A 23,595-nucleotide genomic window follows, 5' to 3' on the forward strand; every position below is an offset into this window, starting at 1 on the left:
GCTTTACATATAGGTTACTTCATAAACTTCATATAGGTTACTACATAAACATAAATGAGTGTTAGAAAATGTTATTAATATATAATTTTACAGATTTTATTTCCGATCAGCACCAAATTAGGCCCAAAGCAAACACTTTGTTCTGTTTTACAGTTTAAAATGTGGGCTATATATATGCTGTTATGTAGAGGTTGGTAGTAACAAATTTCATTTACTTGAGTAAAATTGTTGGGTAACTTTAAACAAATTTAAAGATGTGTACTCTCTCACTAAAGTAAACTTTTATGCTACTCTATAAAATAAACCTGATTGAATGTCAACAAACCAGCACAACTTTTGTATGATTGAAGCATCCTTGTTTATAGATGACACTAATTCTGAACGATAATGAAACAATCTGTCATTGTGATATTTTGTTTTGCTGCAATATTTATTGTGATATGAATATAAAATCACCAGATGATATTTAATAGCTCTATTTGCAACGATTTCATTGATTTAGGTCAACTGGGCTAATTAAATATTTTTCTATGCAGTGCATTAGCAGAAATATTATAAACTACATGCATATATAAATACAAAAGAGAAAAAAAAAGTAATTAAGGACAACGAAATGTAAAGTAATAAGTAATAATCACTCTAAAAATAAATAAAAAAATCTTTAAATTAAATCTTTTAATCTTTAATAAATAAACAAATTTTATGATATGACTATTGAGGATACACACATTGCACATTGTTCAGCCCTAATTAATACTATGCAGCTTTTGTGACTCCAGAGGTTATGAATCACATATTGATTTTAATGTCTTTTCTCTTAACTATTTTGTATTTCTCATTCTTTTATATTTCTCATTCTTGAGGTGTAGCTTTGCAAATCCTGTCGTGTTGACATGATTATACATGTTACTAGGTGCTTGTTAATCAATTGGGTTGGTGGAGAAAACCACACTCCTACGTCACATTGCAGTGGGCTTCAAAATCGATACGATTTGGATCCTATTTTAATGTCAGGTAATTAAAAAAAAAAAAGACTTGTGTTTATATCACTCCAATATGACTGTGGACACACGATATCGACACACATGTCTGTCCAAATCACAGCAGCCCTTTAATACCAGGCAATCAGGGCCAAAGAGAGTACACAGCACACCTCATTTAGAAGGGTAACCGTAGTGGTAATGCAGTCAAGTGTATTAATGGATGCAGACAGCGGAGACTGTGTTTGCAGATGGTATCAGTGTAAACAAACGTGCTTCCAAAGAAAGCCTGCGTACGTGAGCATGTCACACACTCACCATGGCTTATTGACAACAAGATCCTCCTCGCTCATGAAGCCCTTTTCAAACATCCACTTGTCACTGAGGAATTTAGACCTGGGGGGCAAAAAAAGGGACAAGTCTTAGTGGATACTAATATATGGTATAGATCAAGGAAAATTTATTTTTATAGAATGTCATATGGTATGCAATGATAAATGGTATAAAACAGAAACATCAATGCATTGTGCATGTTTTACCAGGCATTTAAAATCTGCTTATCATTATTCTTTTTTTTTTTCAATTTTAAACAGTCATAACTTAGCATTTATCAGCAGTATTTTTTAAACCATATTGCTCCTAATCAGTATGGATCTCTGAATGGGTGAATGAATGTGGGAAAAATTAGGTACATTTTAAATCCTTTAAAAATAAAAAAAAAATAAAAAAAATTATTTTTAGCCTTCATTCATTCATTCATTCATTTTCTTGTCGGCTTAGTCCCTTTAATAATCTGGGGTCCACAGCGGAATGAACCGCCAACTTATCCAGCAGGTTTTTACACAGCAGATGCCCTTCCAGCTGCAACCCATCTCTGGGAACCATTTACACACACATACACTCATACACTACGGACAATTTAGCCTACCCAATTCACCTGTACCACATGTCTTTGGGGGAAACCGGAGCACCCAAAGGAAACCCACGTGAAGGCAGGGAAAACATGCAAACTCCACAAAGAAACGCCAACTGAGCAGAGATTTGAACCAGCGACCCTCTTGCTGTGAGGCGACAGCACTACCTACTGCGCCACTGCCTTGCTGATTTTTTGCCTTATAACTGTTTATTTAAAAATTCTGAAATCAAGAAGCATTTTCTACACAAGCAAAACATATAGTCTTGGTTTTTTATTTTAAATATGCCAAAATTAATTTAGTTTTTCCTTAAAACAAGCAAAATAATGCGGTAAGCAAAATATTCTTATGCCAGAGGAAAAACAAGATTAGTTTGTTTACCTCATAGGCAGATTATTTAGCTTGTTTTAATGGTAAAAATCACCTAATTTTGACATTATTTCTTAAAACAGGACAATGTTGTTTTTACTTGTCTAGGAAATGCTTCTTGATTTAGGAATTTTTTGATATTTGTACTAGAAACAAGAGAAAAACTCAAATAACTAATTTAATTAGCATTTTATTTTCTGCTGCGGCACTGAATGTGTGTATTCCCATACGAACATCTAATTGTGTGCACAATGCAGTAGATTATAATAAAAATGCGTCTTTTTGATAACTTTTTAATCTCAACTTTTTTCTTTAACAATAACATGCTGTTTATTCATTAGATGAGCAGATCAGATCATGTGCATTGATAGTTTCCAGTCACGGACTTATCAAGTTTTAGTTTGTGTCAAGTTATAACCAACACTTTTTTACCCTAATTTTCATTGACGAAATGAACACTGACTGGTAGAATGCAGTTCTAAACATACCTCTAATCCAGGCTTAAGTCTAAAGCATCACAACAGCATTGTTGTTGCTTAATCTAGCAGGCAATACAAAACACACATTCACACCACAGCTAAGAACACTGGGAACAGAGGGAAACCCACATGTAGTTGCGGATGGAGTCGGGTAGAATGACCACACAGCGCTGGCCTTCCTTCAGCTCTTTGGCTACGTTGACTGCTGCAGACATGGCTGTGCCAGAACTACCACCTTCACAGAGAACATAGTTTAGGAAAACACTTCATTTCACTTTATTTCAGAGATGCACTGTGATTGACATACCGCACAGAAGACCCTCCTCTCTGATGAGCATACGAGACATGGCGAAGGACTCCTCATCATTGGACTTGTACCAATTATCCACCACCTGAAACATGTCAAATGTTATTTAATAAATAGATAAATGGAAATACTGTCTTGTTTGGCTGCAATCAAATACATAGTTAACAGAAAAATGAGAATTGTCATCATTTACTTTGCTAAGACATGTTCCAACCTATAGTCAACATTTGAAGCGGATCAAAAGTTTTCTAAAATTTTCCAAAGACAAGAATGGGGGTTGATTTTGGACAACTTTGATGGCCACTTAAATTTTTGACTACTGTAGTTTGAGTGAGCACAAAACACATCACAGACATTACCTTTTCAACAGACCAGAAAAAAAAAAATCAAACTAGGTTTGGAACAGGTCAATGATGAGTAAATGATCACAGAATTTTCATTTTTGGTTAACTATAACTTCAAATAGGACTCAAAAAACGTTTATTATTAAACAAGCGTCCACTTTCAAACCCTTCCAGAGGTTGTCCATAAACACATACATGCAGATTTCTTTCATAGTGTAAATGCTCATGTGGTTGCAGCCATTCAAACAGTCACCTAAGATCATCTGCTCATCTAAGCCATCATCATTAATATCCAAAATATAGTGAAAAAGTGGTACAAAACAAGATAATCATACTTTTCTGTATTATACCAAAGCACTTAAATTGGTTTCCTGTTCACTCTTTCTTGTGGCAACTACTATGAAGCTAAAAAATTTTTTTTTTGGGGGTGGGGGGGGGGGGTACGGTCTTTGTAAAGAGCTACCATCAGTAATTGATTATGTAAAAGTCCACTGTGCAAATGCACACTTACAGATCTGTCCAGAACAGTGGGGATGAAATCATACCCGATGCCTTCAACCTCATACTGAGTCTTATCTGTCTTATTCAACTTGTCTGGCTCAGCTAGAATAGAGCCCTCCGGATCCACTCCAATGATCTGAAGAATAAAAAAATAAATTAAAAATCTCATTAATAATGCAAAGCAAGGGTCTTCACAAAGTAATAATTATTAAGAGATGTGGTGTACTGATTTTAATCTAGGAAAGGAAACTCATTTACAATAATTGATCATTTTGTACCACACAAAATAAAAAAGTAAACAGATTAGAATAATTATAATGATATTTAATAATTAAACAGCATAAATAAGATTTGAAATAAATCAAATCGAATAATTACATTAAATTCTGAAACTGAAGAAAACACACTGATTGACTGCTATACCATTGTTTATGAAGCAATTTAAGGCTCACCTTGATATCAGGGCATTTCTCCTTTAGCTTGCGAGCGATGCCAGTGATAGTGCCACCAGTGCCAGCTCCTGCGACCAGCATGTCTATTTTACCTATAGAAGGCAAACACATAAACATCAGCATTAGTCATATGCGAGCTGTTCATGTCGTTTGGCTTAAAGGCATGATTAGATGATCAACATATTTGAAGCAAAAAAATTTTTTTTATATGAACTTGTTTGTTGTTGCGGTTTTGTAATTTAGTGTTTGAATTAAGATGAAAATCACCCACCAAGTAGTTTTGGGTTTAGATGTCTAATAGACATCTAGACTAGAACAAGGCTAAATTACCAGACTAATACATGGCTCAATTATGGACAGCAGTCAAATAAATAGACTAGTCATAAAAACAGACTGATTGTACAGACTACACATGTTGTCATTCATTCATGTCTATTGATGACTAGTCTATTTTTGGACAATTTTCCAAAAAAAAAAAAATAAATAAAAAAAAACAGCCCTGTTTTAGCGTAGATGTCTGTGTTTGCACATTTAATAAACAAAACAGTGCTTGCATATGTCTTAATTTAAACGTCTAAATCAATAATAATGAAGCAACACTATAGAATCAACACCACCAGACAATAACTTTGTGAGCTCCTACATTATGATTGCATTATTCATATTGTAATGCTAATGTGTTAGCAGCTATCGAAAAGGACAATTTGTATTCCAACAACATCATTTTCCTGTCTTTGTAGTTGTGAACTTCTTACATCTCGCAAAACTAGAACGATCTTTAAAATAATGAATACCCTTGGAGTGAACAAATATATTAAAAATCTTTGGCTTTCTTCTTGAAAAACCACTGTTGAAAAGAAACGATAAACTTTCATGAAAAGTATCAACACAGCTACATAACTTAGACAAAGCGAACAACACAATGGAGATTTACCGCCACACTGCTCCAGGATCTCCTCTGCAGTGGTGTCATAGTGGGCCAGGGGGTTACTGGGATTGCGGTACTGGTCAAGAATGTGAGCATTAGGAATCTCATTCTTCAAACGCCACGCGACCCCCACATGAGACTCAGGAGAGTCGAAGCGGGCTGAGGTTGGGGTACGAACAATCTCAGCACCCAGAGCACGAAGCACATCCACCTGAGAGATCACAAAACACAGGACTATGAAAACACACATTCACACGCAACGCAAACATTGGCAGAAGGACTGCTGCAGAATCGGGAGGATTTAGGGGCTGTTCATTCAAAACGTAAGTATGCATTCTACTGTGCTACTTGCATTTTTTGTACGTGTAATCACACATTGAGTCGCTTAAAAGAAAAAACTTAAAAATAAAAATCTATAAATCTCCCTTTCAGTTTTGTTTCACATCTTTAAACTCCACTTAAAGTCCCACAGAGTTAAACGATTGAATTTTATGATTTTTGAACCTGTTTAGCTGATCTATGGGTCTGGCGGGAGAACTTTTAGATTAGCTTAGCATACATAGTTGCATTAGATTTGACCATTAGCATCTTCCTCAAAAACTTTAACTTTAGATAACTTTCCTATTGAAAGCTTGACTCTTGTGTAGCTACATTATGTTCCAAGACACACAGTTAAGGAAAAGTTGCTATTTTCAAGGCTGATATGGCGGGGAAATATACTCTCTTTCTGACAAATATATCAGGGGGCTTTGGTGCTTTGCTTTCAGCAGGTGCAATGATATTACGTAGCACTGTCACCTAGTTACCTAGCTAGGGACTATTTTCAGGAACTGTGTAATATCATTGCACCTGCAACAGCCATGGTACAGCAGCAAAGTTCATTGGTTATTGAATTTTTGTAGAAGATGCTAATGGTCTAATCAGAATTAATGACTTATGCTAAGCTAAGCTAAAAGTGCTCCTGCCAGACCCAAAGATTGCCTGAACAGACACAAAAATGGTAAATCTCAACTGTTTGATTTTAATTTCCAAAACATGGAGTGTTCCTTTAAATGCAAAAACGCATTTTCTTTGAATTTTCACCTATGACCACATCAAATTAATCTATTAATCATCATAATCTCACCTTTTCCAGGCTCATCTTCTCAGGCATGACAATAATGCAGCGATAACCTTTGACCGCTGCTGCCAGAGCAAGACCGATACCTGAAAAAACACACATAGGAGTCACCATTTCAAATGATCATTGTTTGTTTTTGTTTTTTAGTGGCACACAAGTTGGCACATGCCATGTTTATCTGGTCCAACAGCATTCCAGCTTCTGAGTTAAATAAATAGAGCAAAGGCTCTTTCTCAACATGGCAAAGCTAAGAACACCCAAACCTTGCTTTCATGACAGATATTACAATAAAAAAATGAGAATTAACATTATGGTGCATGCACCAACCTGTGTTTCCTGATGTAGGCTCAATGATGGTGTCTCCAGGTTTAAGGGTGCCATCACGTTCAGCATCTTCTATCATTCGCAAGCTGATTCTGTCCTTCACACTGCCACCAGCATTGAAGAACTCGCATTTAGCCACTGGAAAATAAATAAAAATAAATAAGCGCCTTAAAGAACTGCACTTCATGATTTAGTCAAAAACGATGTGATCCTGGATTAACATCTATGTTGATCCTGGAACATATTTTTTGTTGGAAAATGTAATTCATACCTATTTCCTACCCCTAAACCCAACCAAATTATTCTTTAAATCAGAGGGGAATGATAGTTGGATGACAATCATGTAGAAGTGCGTAAACCTAACCATAAGCCTAAACTTAACATAAATGGTAAGCATATCTCTTAATTCTAATTGGCTGACTGGAATCTTGACAGGATCAACACAGATGTAAATTCAGGAACATGTCCTACTTGGGAAAATCAGATTGGCTTTAAAGAAACACTTTATAAGTTTAAAAATAAGATAATTTTACAAGTCACCAAGATTTAAACAGTTTTGAGCAATTTTTGTAAAACTATTCAGACAACCTCTGGATCTGGCAGCAGAACATTTAGCTTAGCTTAGCATAAATTATTGGACCAGACTAGACCATTAGCATCTTGTGAAAAAATTTTATATAACTGAGAATATAGTTCCCAGCCATCTCGACCTAGAAAATAGCAACTTTTCATTTTACATCCATCTTAGTACACAATATTTTTTAGATACCAATGTTCTAATCGGATTCAACAATTTATGCTAAGCTAAGCTAAATTGTTCAACAGTTGTATAATGAGCTCATTTAAATAAAAAAGACAAAGAGTTCCTTTAACCAAACCACCTTATCTCATTTGGAAATGTCAATTGTAAAAACTAAAATTTTTGATTAAGATTAATAAAAACATGAATGGGGAAAGGATAAATTTGATTAATATGAACATCCAGAAATGTGCTGTGCATGACTGCTAAGGAGCCCCAACTGACAATTTTTTACATTAATAATTTACAATTTCAATTCATTTAAAACAGTCATGCAAATACAGTCATCAAACTACATTTATAAAAAGTCCAAGCTTTCCTGAAGGGGATAAAATTTTGATTACAGGTCGTAATAACACACTACACTCTCAAAGAACACACTACTGGCAATACATTTGCGTTTTCACCCAGATGGCACTGTTCATTCTTTGCCTGTGTGAATTATCTGTAGACCAAATTCACACAGTAAACCCTGTAAGCCTTTTACTGTACTGTTACCCTGACCCCTCCACGCTAGCCCAAACACACAATAACACATGCAAATATGTGAAATATGCACCAACCTAGATGCAATTAGTCAGCTAATTCCACATGTGTAATGCCAAGACCCGTTGGCTCAACTGGCCAAAGGGTAATCTTGTTCACATGAAATTGCTAGACACTTTGAATCCCCATTATAAAGCTCATTACAGCATTGAGAATCAAAAGGCTTTGACTTCCACACAATACCACTTTCAAACAGCGTTCGTTAGACTAAAGAAGGGGCTTAGCTAAAGACCCACCACACTTTTGACCCAAACGGCTAAACTCGTTCACCTTTCGCAAATAGACTGCAGCCATTTTGTGAGTCTTAGTTTGCCGAAGCATGCATAGAGCTTTGGTTTCGGTTCTTGGTTACATTGGTATTGTACTGAATATGCTAATGTTTCAAATCAAAACACATAGCCGCCACATGGATAAGTTTGTGCAACATAAAACGCCCAATGCATTCCTCTTCCTAAAGAACTGCTCAGGGCTATTTTGATGGCCTGGTTTATTTTCTGAGGATAGCAGAACAGACGGTGGAAATGCTGATCTAAAGATGTCTGAGAGGTCTTTTGGGAAGCAGTTGAAGCAATTTTAAAGCAAGGGTATTTTAGTAAATGAAAACTAAATCCAAGACTAAAGTAATAGTTCAAATAATATTTTTATTAACTGAAATATATGTCTTTTAAAAGTCACAAAATGTGAAAATATGTTAATCTACACAAAAATTACAACACTTACAAAAAACTGAAATTAAATAAATTAATGATAAGCAAAAATAAATGATAATTTCGAGTTTCATAAGCACTCACTCTGTTGTGGAAAGTCTAACCTGCGGATGTTTAGAGAAGTACCAGTAGATGGCACTTTTACAGCTAATCACACCATTCATGTGCATGATCATACACACAAACACAAATTCTTAAATTTTAAAAGTGTTCTTTAATTAAAAAGTAAATTTATATATATTTATAAAACTACACATACAGTATGATCATTAACTTGAAGGAGTTCGTCTGAATTCTTTGCAATTTTTACTTTTATTTATTGCATTTGTATGGGTTTGGATTTAGTTTGTTCAAAGAGTCATTTTATTTTTTATTACTAAGAGGTTTGTATAAAAGTTAATGTAAGCTGTGCTAACATTAAACTTTGCTTTGGTCGATGTTTGTCGTGTTCTGTTAAACAAGAATTACTAAAACTAAAATTGAAACTAAAGAAACTACATAGAAATGTGTTCGCAAAAATAAAAATAAAACAATCCAAAGCTACAACTAAAACGAAATTTAAATGAACCGCAAATAAGAAAATAGTATCGAAATAAAAACGCATTAAAAAATGCAAATCTATAATAGCCTTGTTTTTCAGAGTAGTTTCACCAAAACTTGTGCCAAAAACATTCAAGGTCAAAGCAATGCAATCACCACCTTTTTTCAGAGCAGATAATGTTCCAGTGTTGCGTGAGTCTATTGAACCTCCAACAAACATTTCAATCTGTGTTTGCGAACAGTCCAGTGTATAATTATAAAGCAGCTTCAGTGTTTCCAAATCACAAAATACTGTTTCACTAATACCAATTCTTTCTAAAAGAATCATTCATTCGCTTTTCGGCTTAGTCCCTTTATTAATCTGGGGTCGCCACAGCAGAATGAACCACCAACTTACCCAGCATATGTTTTACGCAGCGGATGCCCTTCCAGCTGCAACCTATCTCTGGGAAACATCCATACACACTCATACACTAGCCTACCCAATTCACCTGTACCGCATGTCTTTGGACTGTGGGGGAAACCGGAGCACCGGCAGGAAACCCACGCGAACGCAGGAAGAACATGCAAACACAGAAATGCCAACTGACCCAGCCAAGGCTCAAACCAGCAACCTTCTTGCTGTGAGGTGACAGCTCTACCTACTGTGCCACTACGTCACCTCTAAAATAATCAACCAAATTTAATAAATAATTTGAATAAATTATTCAGTAAATCACTCATTTAAAAAAATAGGGGTGGATAAAAAAAAGATTAATATAGAAATACGGTTTAACCTTATAGTAAATCACATTGAGTTTCACAAAAGAAACAGTTTATAATGTAATAAAAAAGGTGGAAGTCAACTATCAAAATAAAACTATGGTTTAACAAAATGGAGCAGACTTTGTTCTGAATCTCAGTTAAGAAACAAAAATCACAGTAGGTAAAAAACGTATATCTTTAAAGTAGTCCAAATTAAGTTCCTAGCAATGACATAAATCAAAAATTGAGTTTTGATATGCTTAAAGTAGGAAGAGTGTGATCTTTACCTAATATTCTAACTTTGGAAAGAAAAGAAAAAGACCCATACAGTATATTTTTGGCTATTGCCAAAAATATACATGTGCAACATAAGACCAGAGTCCAGGGTATAGCATGTAGGGTCCTATAGCATGGTGTACATACATACATAGCATAGCAGTTTTTAAATAATACAATAAATAAACAAGAAACAACAATTACTGACTAGACTTAGAAGTTTTAGTGTTACAGTTCTAGTTTATGGTGTTGACAAACAAAGAGAGAGAAGTCTTTAACCATTTATTGAATACTAAGTTGATTTGGTGCTTTGCTGAGAATATCTGTTTCACTGTAAATGATGTACTAAATTAGCTATGGGCCACTGAAACCGTTAGCACACACACACACAAACACACACACATGCAAGCACAATGAGGTATCGATTAATTAACTGAGACTTTAAAGTTCAAGTGATGGAAAATTTGCCTTTCTTTTAGCAATATCTCCCTTAAACTCCACAGTTTAGTAAAGCTCCGAGGAACTACCAAGAGTCATTCTTGAACCTCTGCAGCCAAAGAAATACTAATACTGTGGTTACTTCTTTTCGTCAAGAACTTTGTGGCTGTTAGTGAGACATGTTCTACATGCGTGTTCTGTGAATGGAATTGGAATGTGCTATACGTGTCATGTCAGTGTCATGTGATCCACAGTGTCAGTGGCCATTCATAACTTTTCTCCCATGGACACAGGATAGTAAACTGAATAAAGGGTACCCCCGGGATCCTCCAAATGAAATTCAAGGCTTTTTAAGACCTTTTAATACCATTTCAAATGAAATTCAATGCCAACTTCATACCCATTTCAACAGAAGTATGAGGGGGGAAATGTCAAATCTGTATAAAGTTTGAACCCTAGAAAATAATTATGTACAAGTAGGTATCTTTTATTTTAATTATCAGTTATATTTAATACATACGCAACAGCATGGTCGTCTACCCAGAATCGAATATGAAGTTCCAACCGAAGGTCAAAAATTACCACAAACCCGTTGGCATTATTGACCTGGTCAGTCTGTCTTTAGTTATAAAAGGAGCCAATTTGAATTTGGTAATATATGCAGATTTGTTGCCTCCACACAAGAATGTAAAAGCAACCTCAGAGTCAGGAAACATGGCTTGAAAACCTCTGTATTGTTCTCATTCAATGTCTAAAAGTGGTGCTCAGAGATTGTTTTAAGGATCCACATCACCTCTGCCCGCAGAGTTGGTGTTAAACGACAGGAAGTTACGATGTTCCTGGCTGTGGTGGCAATGCTTCTAATGTAGAAATTTCTTCATTACTGATATCCAAAGCCGTTTCAGTAACCGAAAAGGTCTCCGGTCCACAGAACTGCACAATAGGTGGTTGGCGCTGACGAGCAGTCCTACACGCGGTGTGTTTGGCACCCCTCATATGGGAGTCCAGGGCCAGAACACCCATAGTCGCTAGCTTAAAACATTTCCGGCACCAACAGCAGTAGGCGTCGTGGTCATTTCCTGGCACAGGCTTGACCAAACATAATTTGGATTCCTTGGCCACAGCGGATTAAAGCGACACTTTCCCATTTTAGCTGACAAACTAGCGACTGTCTTGTTCTGTACCTCACTTAACCATAGTAACGGGTGCGCACGCTTTCGCGCTTTCTGCTTTGATGTGGAGCGCGAAGTGCACTCAACGTTACTCTGCATGAAATTTAATTAGCTTACATTAGTTACATTTTTTTACGGTACGAACTTTAATCCTAGGAAAAACAAAAATAAATGAATAAAATAAGACCTTTGTAACGAAATCCAAGAATATGTATACCAAATTCAAGGCTATTAAAGCCTTAATTTGAGATGATCAAATTTAAGACCGCGGTTACTCTGATAATACTGAAGCACACGATACAACCTCGGCAGTAAGAAGAAAACCTTTGATTGTATTTAAACTATTGTTTTAAGACTAGGAGTACAAACATACTACTCATTCTGCATACGTAAAACATTAGCAATTATATAAGAACCATGTGCTTTAATAAGACATGCGATTTAAAGGTGCAGTATGTAAGAATGACAGGAGTAAAGTGGCTGAAATAGACATTTTTGTGCATATTTAAAATACAGAAGAGGGTTTTTTCACTCCAATGACTCGAGGCATGCACATGTTACCAAATTAACGACACAAAAAGGAGCGAGTGTGCCTGATGGTTCAGTCTAACACAGTAAGCTGCTCGGGGAATGTTTTGTTATGTGCTAAATTAAAACAACCTCATGTTTATATATCTGAATGTGCGTTTTGTATCAGAGGTTACTACAGGCCTCTGGACATCACATGTTTGAACACGATTCAAACATCATGACTGAAATGAAATACTATTTGCATACTAACAGTAAAATAAGAAGCATACCAAATCGCATACTTGCGCCCTATTCTATGCTATTTTGTAGTATAAATAGTGTAAGAAGTGCGTTCACAGTGAAAACTCTAAAAATAATAAGAGCACTTTAATTACCCAGATGAAGCACTCATTCGACCGGTAAAATGAAGTGTGGCATGATGGACACTTCACGCACTCAACGACTGCAGTTGCGCTCACGTAGTGGAATGGGCGGAGCTATCAGGTGCACATGTTTGATAACATTATTTATTTTGGATTGTGAAAGCAGTATTCTCCTACGATAGTGATCATACCGCCTTCCAATGGTGAATGCGGTTATCCTCATGGCAGGTACTATTTGGTACTTTGGTAATTTATTTTACAAATTTGACGACAGTCAAATATTATCAGGGAAACGGTTTAAATTTCTGCTTAGTAAAAAAACATTAGTGTTCCATTTGGAATGACACTACATACAAATACTATGCTGTTAAGTGTGCATAAGTACAAAGTGCATAGTGTGCCATTTGGGATGCAGCTATAGGCTTTGCATACTAACCATCCTAAAGCCTGGTTTATACTTCTGCGTCAAGTGACCGACGAAACCCACGGCGCATGCAACGCGCGCATTTATACTTCTGCGCGCGGTCTCTGTTGGTCTGCATTAACACTTTCAAAACGCTAGTTGGCAGTGAAATGTTAATGTGTCTCTGTGTTGAGTTTCTTTGCTGGTGTTGGTCAAACTTGCACATTTTGAGGCAGGAACCGGAAGACGTGCAACAACTTTAACTATGAGGTAAACACAAAACAAAACTTTCCATCCGCTGCTCCTTCACGGGACTCCACACTTGTAAACAATCGCTCCATCTGACTCGTGCCACTCGCGCCACTCTCGGTCCTGCCCAGACTCGTCAGCGCTACCAAGCCGACCAATCACAGAGCTTACGCTATGCGTCGTTGCGACGTGCAGTTACATTTTTTGAGAGGTGCACGTCAGCGACGCCGATGGCCACAATATAGGGCTATGCGTCAACGCGTAGGCTGCACTGTAGCATACACGTGCACTTGACGCAGAAGTATAAATCAGCCTTAAATGGTGTTCAAAAAAGAATTAATCTGTCCCAAACTTGGTAAAAAGGGTATGCCAAAGATTCCCAGATGATCTAATACTTCCTATAGAAATTTAAAGTGTAGAAATGTCCGTACTTGAACTGCTAAAATTGGCCACAATACATTGTGCATTGGACATTATTAACATTAATTAAATAATTTAAATGCTACAAACGTGAGTAAAAAAGTATGAACGACCTATAAATATAGTAGAGAGGCTTTGGTAAGGGGCTTGAATTGCTATTAGATAATATCTAGCCAAACTGGAAAATAATTCACTCATATTTTCAGTCTTTTTTTCATCTGCAACAACAATGTGAACTTCTATAAAGAGCTGTTTGAACATTAACTTCTGAGTGCATAATTACTCAAAGACCGGAGGTGATTTCTCTGCATGAAAGACTCACAAATGGCACATTAACCTGCTGCTGAATCTTAAATGAGGTAGGAAATTAAATATAAAAGAAATGTGGATGATGTGTCGAGATCATTGACAGGGTACTTAACTAGGCAACATAATGGTCCTTTAAATAGGAAGTAGTTAGTCCCAAAGCTTGCATATTCTTGTGTTACACAATCAAAAGTATATACTTTTTATTTGCAAAAAAAAGTAATTTTAGGATGTAGTATAAATAGGCGAATTGAGACGCAGCAATTGTGTTAACCCCAGGGTGCTGAAATGTTACTGGGCACACTGGCAGTGAGCAGGTTATAGGGTGAAAAACACTGACAGATATTCTGTAACAGAATGCACATCTTCAAAAGGGAATAACTGACTTTAGCACTGTTATTTATTTTTCCAGATAAACCAGCATGTTAACTTAGCCCAGAGTTGGCCCTGGAGGGCTGATGCCCTGCAGAGGTCAGTTCCAACCCCAATTAAACACACCTGAACCAGCTAATCAAGCTCTTTCCAAGTATACTAGAAACTTCCTGGTTGGTGTGTTGAAGTAAGTTGGAGCCAAACTCTTGGGCGTAGGTTTGCTCTTGACATTGGTGGGGACAACTAGCACAAAATACACAACTAACAATGCTGTTCAATTTATTTAAATCCATGTGTCATACATCAATAATAATAAAAAGTAGATAGATAGTAGACAGAGTAGTGGGTAGATAGAGCATAGGCTGTAATTATTTGACAAATAGGTTTAACCAAAAATTGACATGCTGGCCTACTCTGAGAGATTTTTAGAGCTGCCAGGGATCATATTATTAATACTTTTACATTTAGCAGTTTATTTTGCAGTTTGCAGTCGTTTTGGAACGACTTTACCAGTGATTATTAAAAAAGTGCTGTTCACACAGGCAAGGACGTTTCGGAATTTAACCGGAAAAGACCATTCACGCATAAATTCCAAAATACCGGTAAATTCTGACATCATTAATCAGAAACGACCTCTAAATGGCTGCGCTTGTATTTGTAAACACAGAAGGGGTCAGGCTTTGTTGATGGTACATAATATGTGTTGTCGCTCACCACCTGCTTCACATGCACACGCGTCACGCAACTGAAGCAGAGCTTTAAGGTAAACGAACAGTGGTTTATCAAAGGCATTTTATCGATAATTATTTCCACAGTTGGCATTAACCAGTTAAACTCTGCTGTTATTTTAGGATTTCCGCCTGGATTTTGCCTTCCAAAATTTAAAAGCTTCCCAAATCCACATGCAGAGGTGTAAATGCAAAAATTTTGTATCATTTTAAAGAAAACCCTTAGAATTTTCATAAAACGCTATAGAAAGTGTTTAAAATAACTGTATATGTTGTCTGTGTTATAATAAATACCTAAAAAAAGAGGCGCTTGTTATTGTTATTGTATTCCAACTGATGAGAGGTGCAGTAGGGAGCGATCACTGTTTTCATATTTCACTATTCTTTTGTTTAAACAAACATAATTTACTGTTTCCACCATCTCAGACATATAAAAGGATTACTTATGCACATCACCTCAAAAACAGAGGAGAATGGCCCTGAAGCACACAGCATAATGTAAGAGATGAGGTGAGATGAGCTGTCTGTGCTATCTGGGGCTGCTTATTGATCATAAATGTATTGTTTTCATTTCTGCGTCATGGAAACACTGCGATTCATTCGGCAACTGTTTGATATGTGAATATAATTCAGTTAAAAGAATGCTAGAACCATATAAGCACCGGCAAGAGCTTTCATTTGACCTATAACTTGTACATGTGTCATATGAAAAATATAAAAGTGAACCAATGTTCAATACCCAGCTCGGGTGTCCAAAATACTGTGTGTTTAGGTGTAAATAACTTTTGTACAGTAGAATAAAAACCAAAGCGATGCATATGTGCATAAAATATAGATTCTACACTTTCAAACGAAAGGTGCAATGCTACGAAAGATGCAAACTGGTGCAATGCTAGCCCTTTAAATCTTAAAGCGAAAGTCGATGACGTCACGCAGAGTTTAAGAAGAAACATAAAAACATTATCTGACTAACATCTAGCAGCTAAATGTGTCTGGAAAAATATTCAAAGGTTTTTATTTTCATAAACAGTGCGAATGTGAATGCGCCGAAGTGTTCTGATTGGCTGGAGTAGACGTCTCACGTCAACACGTGTGAAATTACTCTCTCGCAGTTTCCCTTCTGCCTTAACGCAGCATTCCGGCAAATTACCGCATATGTAACAACTTTTCTTTCCAGAAAATTGCCAAAACTAATTTACCGGCCTCTACACACAAGATATGATTCCTTTCCGGAAAATTGCCAGTAATTTTCCATAAACGTCTGTATGTGTGAAAGGGGTATATATTAGCCTGCTGTAACGTTAGTTTACGTTATGTGCATTGTTTTTTGTCTGCGTTTTTTGCTGCCGCCATCCTCACTTGCATGTCACACAGTTTATTCTAGCACAAGTAAATTGCTTGTGACGTTTTGGCGCTGTTACATCTGACCGTAACAACAGCTTCTCACATGTCAGGCTCAGCCAATCACAATATGTTCATATGTGTTTTGGGGCAGTATGACTCGAGTAGAGAACGTGATTTAACCCTTTCTGCAAGTCTAGGTTAATATTGACAGCATGATTTTTTTTAAATGAATTAAATTATTGGTGGGAGACTGGGGACATTTCAGTAGTTGGTGGATATTGCTGGGGACACGTCTACTTCGCCCATGCTAAATCTACGGCCCTGGCCAAAGTCTCACTTACCCTGACTTTGCATATTTTCTAAATATCTGCAAACAAATTGTGGTACTTTTTTGGTTTATAAAAGTCAAAAACGTCATTCAGCACCTTTGAATTAACAGTTTTCTGCACTCAAAATCAACCGTGTCCTAGTTTTAAAAAATCTGGAAACACTCACTCCTTCCCATCCTTACTTAACTAAGGAGAACGAAACCCAACACCCGCATTCCTCTTTCCAGAACACAACCATTACTCCCCAACCTAGACACACGTGCCAACACATGCACTTTTGCAGGCTGCCTTTAAAAGATCACGTGACCTTTCATGTCCTCATGGGACACGACACAGCATGCTGCTGAAGCCAGGTATGAAGACACACATGCACTCATATCATACTCACAGAGTTCACACTTGAGGCCAAAAGCTTTGGGAATCTTGTTCATGCGAACCATTGGGGTCTCTCCAATCTTGCTTAAGATGTTGGGGAGGATACCGGACGTCTTTGTCCTGTGAGAAAAAGCTGCATTTGGTAACCCGGTAACAAAACCACAAACACTCACACATGAGGACAACAGTCAAACAACAGTAAACCACAACACGACTGACTGAACTGAATCACAGTGAGTCTGCAGATTGGCAGTGATTTCTAAGTATGGTAAGGGTGTGGTAACTTAATGTTACACTTTCTTCCTGGAAGACTACTGTTGTTAAACAGAGGTTACCTGCATGTTTTTGAATTTTTAGAGAGTGTGTGTAGAAAAAAATATTTCTTTTTGATTACAGATTTTATATTTAAACATAAATTTGACAGTATGGAGCATGTTCATATTAATATTTCCAGCAAAATACATGAATAAAGAAAAACAGGAACAACATTTTAAATAATGTTTCTGTTGTTTTTGCTCAAATTAAACTACCAAATCTTCCTTCCTCATATAAAATAACAATGCTATCTATCATGCTCACAAATATTGGAGAAGTGCATAGGTTTGGAACCACCTTTGTTTCTCTTAAAAGTTGAATCACTTTAAAGAGGTAGTTCACCCCAAAAAAAGAAAACTGACTCATTATTTCCTCTCCCTCAAGTGTATCCAAACCTTTATAAGTTTCTTTTTCTGTTCAAAAGAAGATACTCTAAGGAGTGTGGTAACTAGTATCCATCGACTCTACAATATTGCTCAGATTAGACCATCTTACAACCTGATGCCTTTATCACATCACATTTTGATTTCTGTAATTCACTTTTTGGGGGTTTACCTACAAGTTCTCTCAGAAGATTACAGTATATTCAAAATTCTGACACACGCCACCATATTACTCCTGTACTTCAACAACTGTTTCTGCCATAGTTGGTACTTTGCCTTATATTATTAGTATTTTGCCTTGTAGTGCTTTGAGTTTAAGAAAAGTGCACCACAAATAAAATGTATCATTATTATTATTATTATTATTGTCGACTTCTACAGAGGGACAAAGTAGTTTTATGCAAGTCACCAGTAACTATATATTTCAAAATAATCTTCTTCATAAAAAAAGTGTAAATGATGACAGAATTTTCAGTTTGGGGTAAGCTATTCCTTTTAGGTCTAAATTAATTGTAAAAATAATATCAATAAAGTGTCTATATACATAAAATAAAGTAATAATTCTGCAATATTGTCAAACAACAGGGTAGCATTTAACATGAATAATTTTGTTGCACAATAAATGTAAAAATGTACTTTGTAATTTCCATGCTTTTATTTTGCCAGTAAACAGAAACACAGTTCCACATAAAAAAATTGTTTAAAAAAATTTAAAAAATAAAATTCATTATTAATAAATACTAAAGTCTTAACCATACTACAGGGTGTGCCATTCATACAGATACAGCTTAATAAAATGGGAATGGTTGGTGATAGTAACGTCCTGATATGTCCTAATGTCCTAATATACATTAGTATATGTGAGGGGGCAAACTTTTCAAGGTGGGTGGTAACAATTTTGAAGTTGGCCATCTTGGATCCGATTTTTGTCTTTTCAATAGGAAGAGGGTCATTTGACACATCAGACTTCATGGGAATTTCACAAGAAAAACAATGGTTTTCTTGCTTTTAACACAGCTTTATTCTTTCAGGAGTTATTTACAAGTTTCTGACCACTTATAAAATGTGTTCAATGTGCTGCCCATTGTCAATGTAACCCTCTTGTCCCACTCTTCACACACTGATAGCAACACCGCAGGAGAAATGCCAGCACAGGCTTCCAGTATCCGTAGTTTGAAGAATCAAGATGTGCAGCACCTGAAACTATGGATACTGGAAGCCTGTGCTGGCATTTCTGCAGCGGTGTTGCTATCAGTCATCACACAGTAAACATCCGTCATTCTCATCTGTAATATGCATCTAAACAGTCTCTAAGTCAATGTGTGTAAAGACTTTTAACATCTTTTTTGCCACTTTTAATGCTTCTGAACAGTTTGCTGCAATTATAAATCGCCCATGTCTTGAAGTAGTTCATTATGATGTGATTTAATTGGACAGGAATCCCAGGACTGATTTTTCTAACCCCATAGACAAGAAATAATAAAGTAGGCACTGCAGGTTGAAGGAAAGTAGTGGAGTAAAACTGTAGATACAACTCTAAAAATGTACTCAAGGGAAAGTAAAAGTACATATTTTTAAAAAGACTTCTAATTTCTGAGAAAATTTCTGAGAAAAGAAAACTACTCAATTACAGTAATTTGAGTATTTGTAATTTGTTACTTTACACCACTGTATATTGTTCAAATAAACCTAAGACCATGACTGAGTCTTTGTGTAAACGCTGACAAAAAAAGAACTCTGTGAAAACCGAGTTCAAACCCAGTGTCCTACCGTTGGTAGTGGTTGTGGGGTGACTCCATATTCAGGTCACCAAGCTTCCAGGTGCATCTGCTGGGCAAATCCGGTCGAATCCATTTCCTCTCCATGCTGACCTCGGAGCCCTTGTCCATGTGCTGTCCGTTCAGACTCTTCAAGTGGCGCCCGTTTGTTTCATTCAGCTTGTGTCCAGCCTTTCCGTTGAAGACATCGTCAGCATCCCCGTTGATGCCAGACTCTCCATTTGCAGCATTTGAGAGCATTTTGGCAGCATGTGGGCAGACGGGGCCAGTGCCAACTGATTCTGAACTAGATGGTACTGCTGGCATGGTTTACCTATGAGAAGAAACGAATTAAGTGTCATTCACTATTGTTTTTTTTTCTTTGCACCTACTGTTTTACAGCACTTTGATCACTGTTGGACTTTTATAGACCGTGTTATTAAACATTATGTAACCCCTCTATAATAAGTGGGCGTATCGCTCTTGATGTTTCAGATTTTGACTCTTATGTTTGAATACTGTACTAATGTCATCCAATTTGTTACACAACACTGACGGATCGCAACATGCCACAGAAAAGTCAAAACGGTGAAGATGGTAAGCTTTGAAGTTTCATCTTAAAATATAACATTCTCAGGGTTTATATGACTGTAAATTTAGGACTTATTATATTTAAAATATACTAAAAAGCATAAACAAATGCTCCCCTATGGGGAAAGTTTTTTTTTTAATCAACAGACCAATATTTGTAAATAAATAAAAATTAATTCCGTACAATTTCTTGGAAAACAATACTTGATTTATTCATTTTGCATCTGAAGTAAACTGTGCCTTGATTAAAGGATGTTACGATAAAACGGAGGAGGATTATTTATTTTTTATGTTATTTTGTTTTTTTTTTTAAACATTACCAGTCATTACTTCAAAACTTTCTGAGCTGATTTTAAGATTTTAAAGGGTTTGTTCACCACAAAATTCTGTCATCATTTACTCAACCTTTACTTGTTTCAAATCTTTCTGAGATTCTTTATTCTCTTGAACACAAAAGAAGATATTTTGAAAAATGTTTGAAACAGGTAACCATTGACTTTCATAGTATTAGTCTTTCCTACTATGAAAAAGTTTATAATAACTGACTTTCAGTTTCCGTCCAAATATCTTCTTTAGTGTTTAAAGAATAAAAATAATCTCAAAGATTTGGAAGCAAGTAAATATAGTCTAAAAGTGGGGTGATTAAGACTTCATGACCCCCAGAAACTATTACATCTCCAGTGTTTTAAAGGACCAAGAGTCAAAACAAAGCAAGACAACACTGTTTTGTGACAAAACAAAACACACTATATCATCCTGAATGTGTACAACAACCCACTTCTTGATTCTTGATAACAATATCTATTATATTAGGGCTATAAATATCTCTAATCTCAAAGAATGCCAAAGACAACAATAAAGCATCCTTATCAACACCTCAACGTCCTGCTGGTCAAATCATGAATAAGCAAAAATGCTCCCTTACATAAAAATTATTTATCAATGATCAACACAAGGGAGATCATTCAGATCTATTGAAACTGTGGGGGAAAGAGGACAGAGTTTTCATACTTCAAAAGCAGCTGGAAATATTTTACATCTTAATCCAGAACAGAACAACTCGCTCATGTTTATACCTCACGCGCTCGCGATTCTGCCAGGAAGTGACTCTTATGTAATGAAAAATACACTGAAACACAACAATGCATTTGAGCCAAAAGAAAGCTTTACGACTGAACATACATTTCCAAAAAAAAAATGTTTGATTCGTTTTACTTATATAACACTTACGAAAGTAAACCATGGTGTAAAAGCGAAGTAAAAGTGTAGTTACAGTGTTGTTTGTAATGATGGGATGTATTGATTATTACCATTAAATTAACCACAATTTTACTACTATGAACAGCTTGCATGGCTAAACTATGATTAGTGAAGCAAAACCATGGTTTATTTGTGGTAAAACAATGTTTTTAATGTTTTGGTTGTAGCTTTTGCATGTGAAGTAAAAAAAAATCCTACTAACATAAACAACAGACTCTCTTCTCTCAAACTGTGATTTCTTTTATATTTGCAAATTTTAATGGTGTACCACGCTAATTTTATTATTCTGTCTGAAAACACACACAAGTATGATTTCAAAACAACATTGGCACTATTAAATTAACTCTAAACAACGTTGACTATGATAGTTATTGGCTGCTAATATGACTTCCCAGTTTAAAATTTGAAACAATACTTTTCTGAGAATATATTATTAACGAAAAAGTCAGAATGTGTGAATATAAAACCAACTTTACCCTAATTTATCTCAATTAAAAGCAAAATAGCATCCATAGAAAGAACTATTTTGCACAACAACACAGAGGAATGAGGACTTCTGCTTTCTGCAGACAAACTTTAGTGAACTCATAAAAAGAGGAGTGACTTTCCAGTCAACGATGGTGCAAAGCCTGTTTTCATGACTCACCATACTGTACACAAAAACACTAAAAACACAAAACCTTTCTGCATTTGGGAGGAAAATGCAAATAAGAATCATTGTGAAAACGAACATTTTATAATGTTAGACATGCCAGAACAAAATGTTCAGAGAGTTTGCTGGGATTTCCCATTCGTGCTGCTCAAATAAAGATCAAAAGATAATGGTTAATAAATAAATAATCACTTAAATTGTTTCCAGGTCGACACTCGCCACAGCAAACAGGTGTAATTATGGACCTTACATGAAACGAGAGCGTCATATTGATGAAATATTACAGTAAAGTGAGATGACGCAATCGCTGCGCTCATTGTGCTCGCGCTGACTGTGATGCTGTGACGCAGGATGCCGATTTCATCATACTCGAGCCGCATTATCATCACTCTCAACAGCCGTCTAAATTTTAGAAAAACACTTCTATGGAAAGACCTTCAATGAGATACAGTAGATGCAGATAGATACAGTATCTTCTCCTCGCACACAAACTGTGCCGTTTGTGTGATGCTCTTTAGCGTGCATTTGTGATCGTCATTTAACAGTTCTTGCGGGCTAAAATGTGAACGGACATTTTTACTCACCCTGACTATCAGATGGAGAGAAACTTGAGAGCCGGAGGTCCGATTACAGAGATGACCTGCCCGTGTGTGACTGTGAAAAGAAAACGGCTTGCCAGCTGCTCACATGCGTTAAAGAGCCAGGTTGGCGACCAATCAGGTACCAGTATACCTTGTTGGGGACGAACGCTGATTGGCTACGGCGGGGGTGTCTGTTCGTTTCCCGTAACCAATGGGAGGCCAACATTTAGTCGTGCCCTCGTCCACAGAAATCATTTAAGGACACGTTTAAAACGCTGTAATTTGTCACTCGGGTGACTTTTATTTACCTGTTTTACTAGCGTTGTTGTGTGTGCATGTTTGAGATAATACCTTTAAAGTACTACTGAAACTAACTGAAGTTTGAAATTCGCTAGTTAACTATTATACTTCACCTAGCAAGTTTAACTGGTTTGTTGCGCGTTGCGTTAACCTTAGAAAATGCAGTAATAATATTATTTTTGGTGTAATACTAGTAGTAGTAGGTTTGCTTTTGAACATGGTATTAAACATATATCCTGTCTCTCGTTGTCTCCTAGGTATTTGTTTGTTGTTCTGTCGGAGACACGTCCGTTTATTTTCTTTAATGAAAATGTTTTTATTAAGTTTTATTTATGCAAGGCTTTTCTTGCTCATCACAAAATTAATATTGATGTTTTTATTTCTTTAGTTGCAGCAT

At 36.3% G+C, this 23,595-nt stretch overlaps 1 protein-coding gene across 2 annotated transcripts in view; it reads right to left on the reverse strand.

Annotated features, from left to right (window-relative positions):
- Positions 1 to 22,986, reverse strand: part of cbsb (cystathionine beta-synthase b) — a 41,729-nt gene extending 18,743 nt beyond the window's left edge. The window contains exons 1-11 of one of the 2 annotated variants that reach the window (XR_015498713.1): positions 22,902 to 22,986; positions 19,828 to 20,148; positions 17,373 to 17,479; positions 6,722 to 6,856; positions 6,401 to 6,480; positions 5,281 to 5,485; positions 4,347 to 4,438; positions 3,838 to 4,030; positions 3,050 to 3,727; positions 2,872 to 2,977; positions 1,299 to 1,376 (exon numbers count right to left, since the gene is read on the reverse strand). Coding sequence is in view for 1 of the 2 variants with exons in the window: in NM_001014345.3 (NP_001014367.3) it covers positions 1,299 to 1,376; positions 2,872 to 2,977; positions 3,050 to 3,134; positions 3,905 to 4,030; positions 4,347 to 4,438; positions 5,281 to 5,485; positions 6,401 to 6,480; positions 6,722 to 6,856; positions 17,373 to 17,479; positions 19,828 to 20,141 (1,328 nt within the window). In the remaining variant the exon portion in view is untranslated. 2 annotated transcript variants of the gene reach the window in all.
- Positions 22,987 to 23,595: the final 609 nt, after the last annotated feature.

This window comes from Danio rerio, chromosome 9 (genome assembly GCF_052040795.2).
Source record: "Danio rerio strain M-AB ecotype USA chromosome 9, GRCz13ab, whole genome shotgun sequence".
NCBI lineage: Eukaryota > Metazoa > Chordata > Actinopteri > Cypriniformes > Danionidae > Danio > Danio rerio.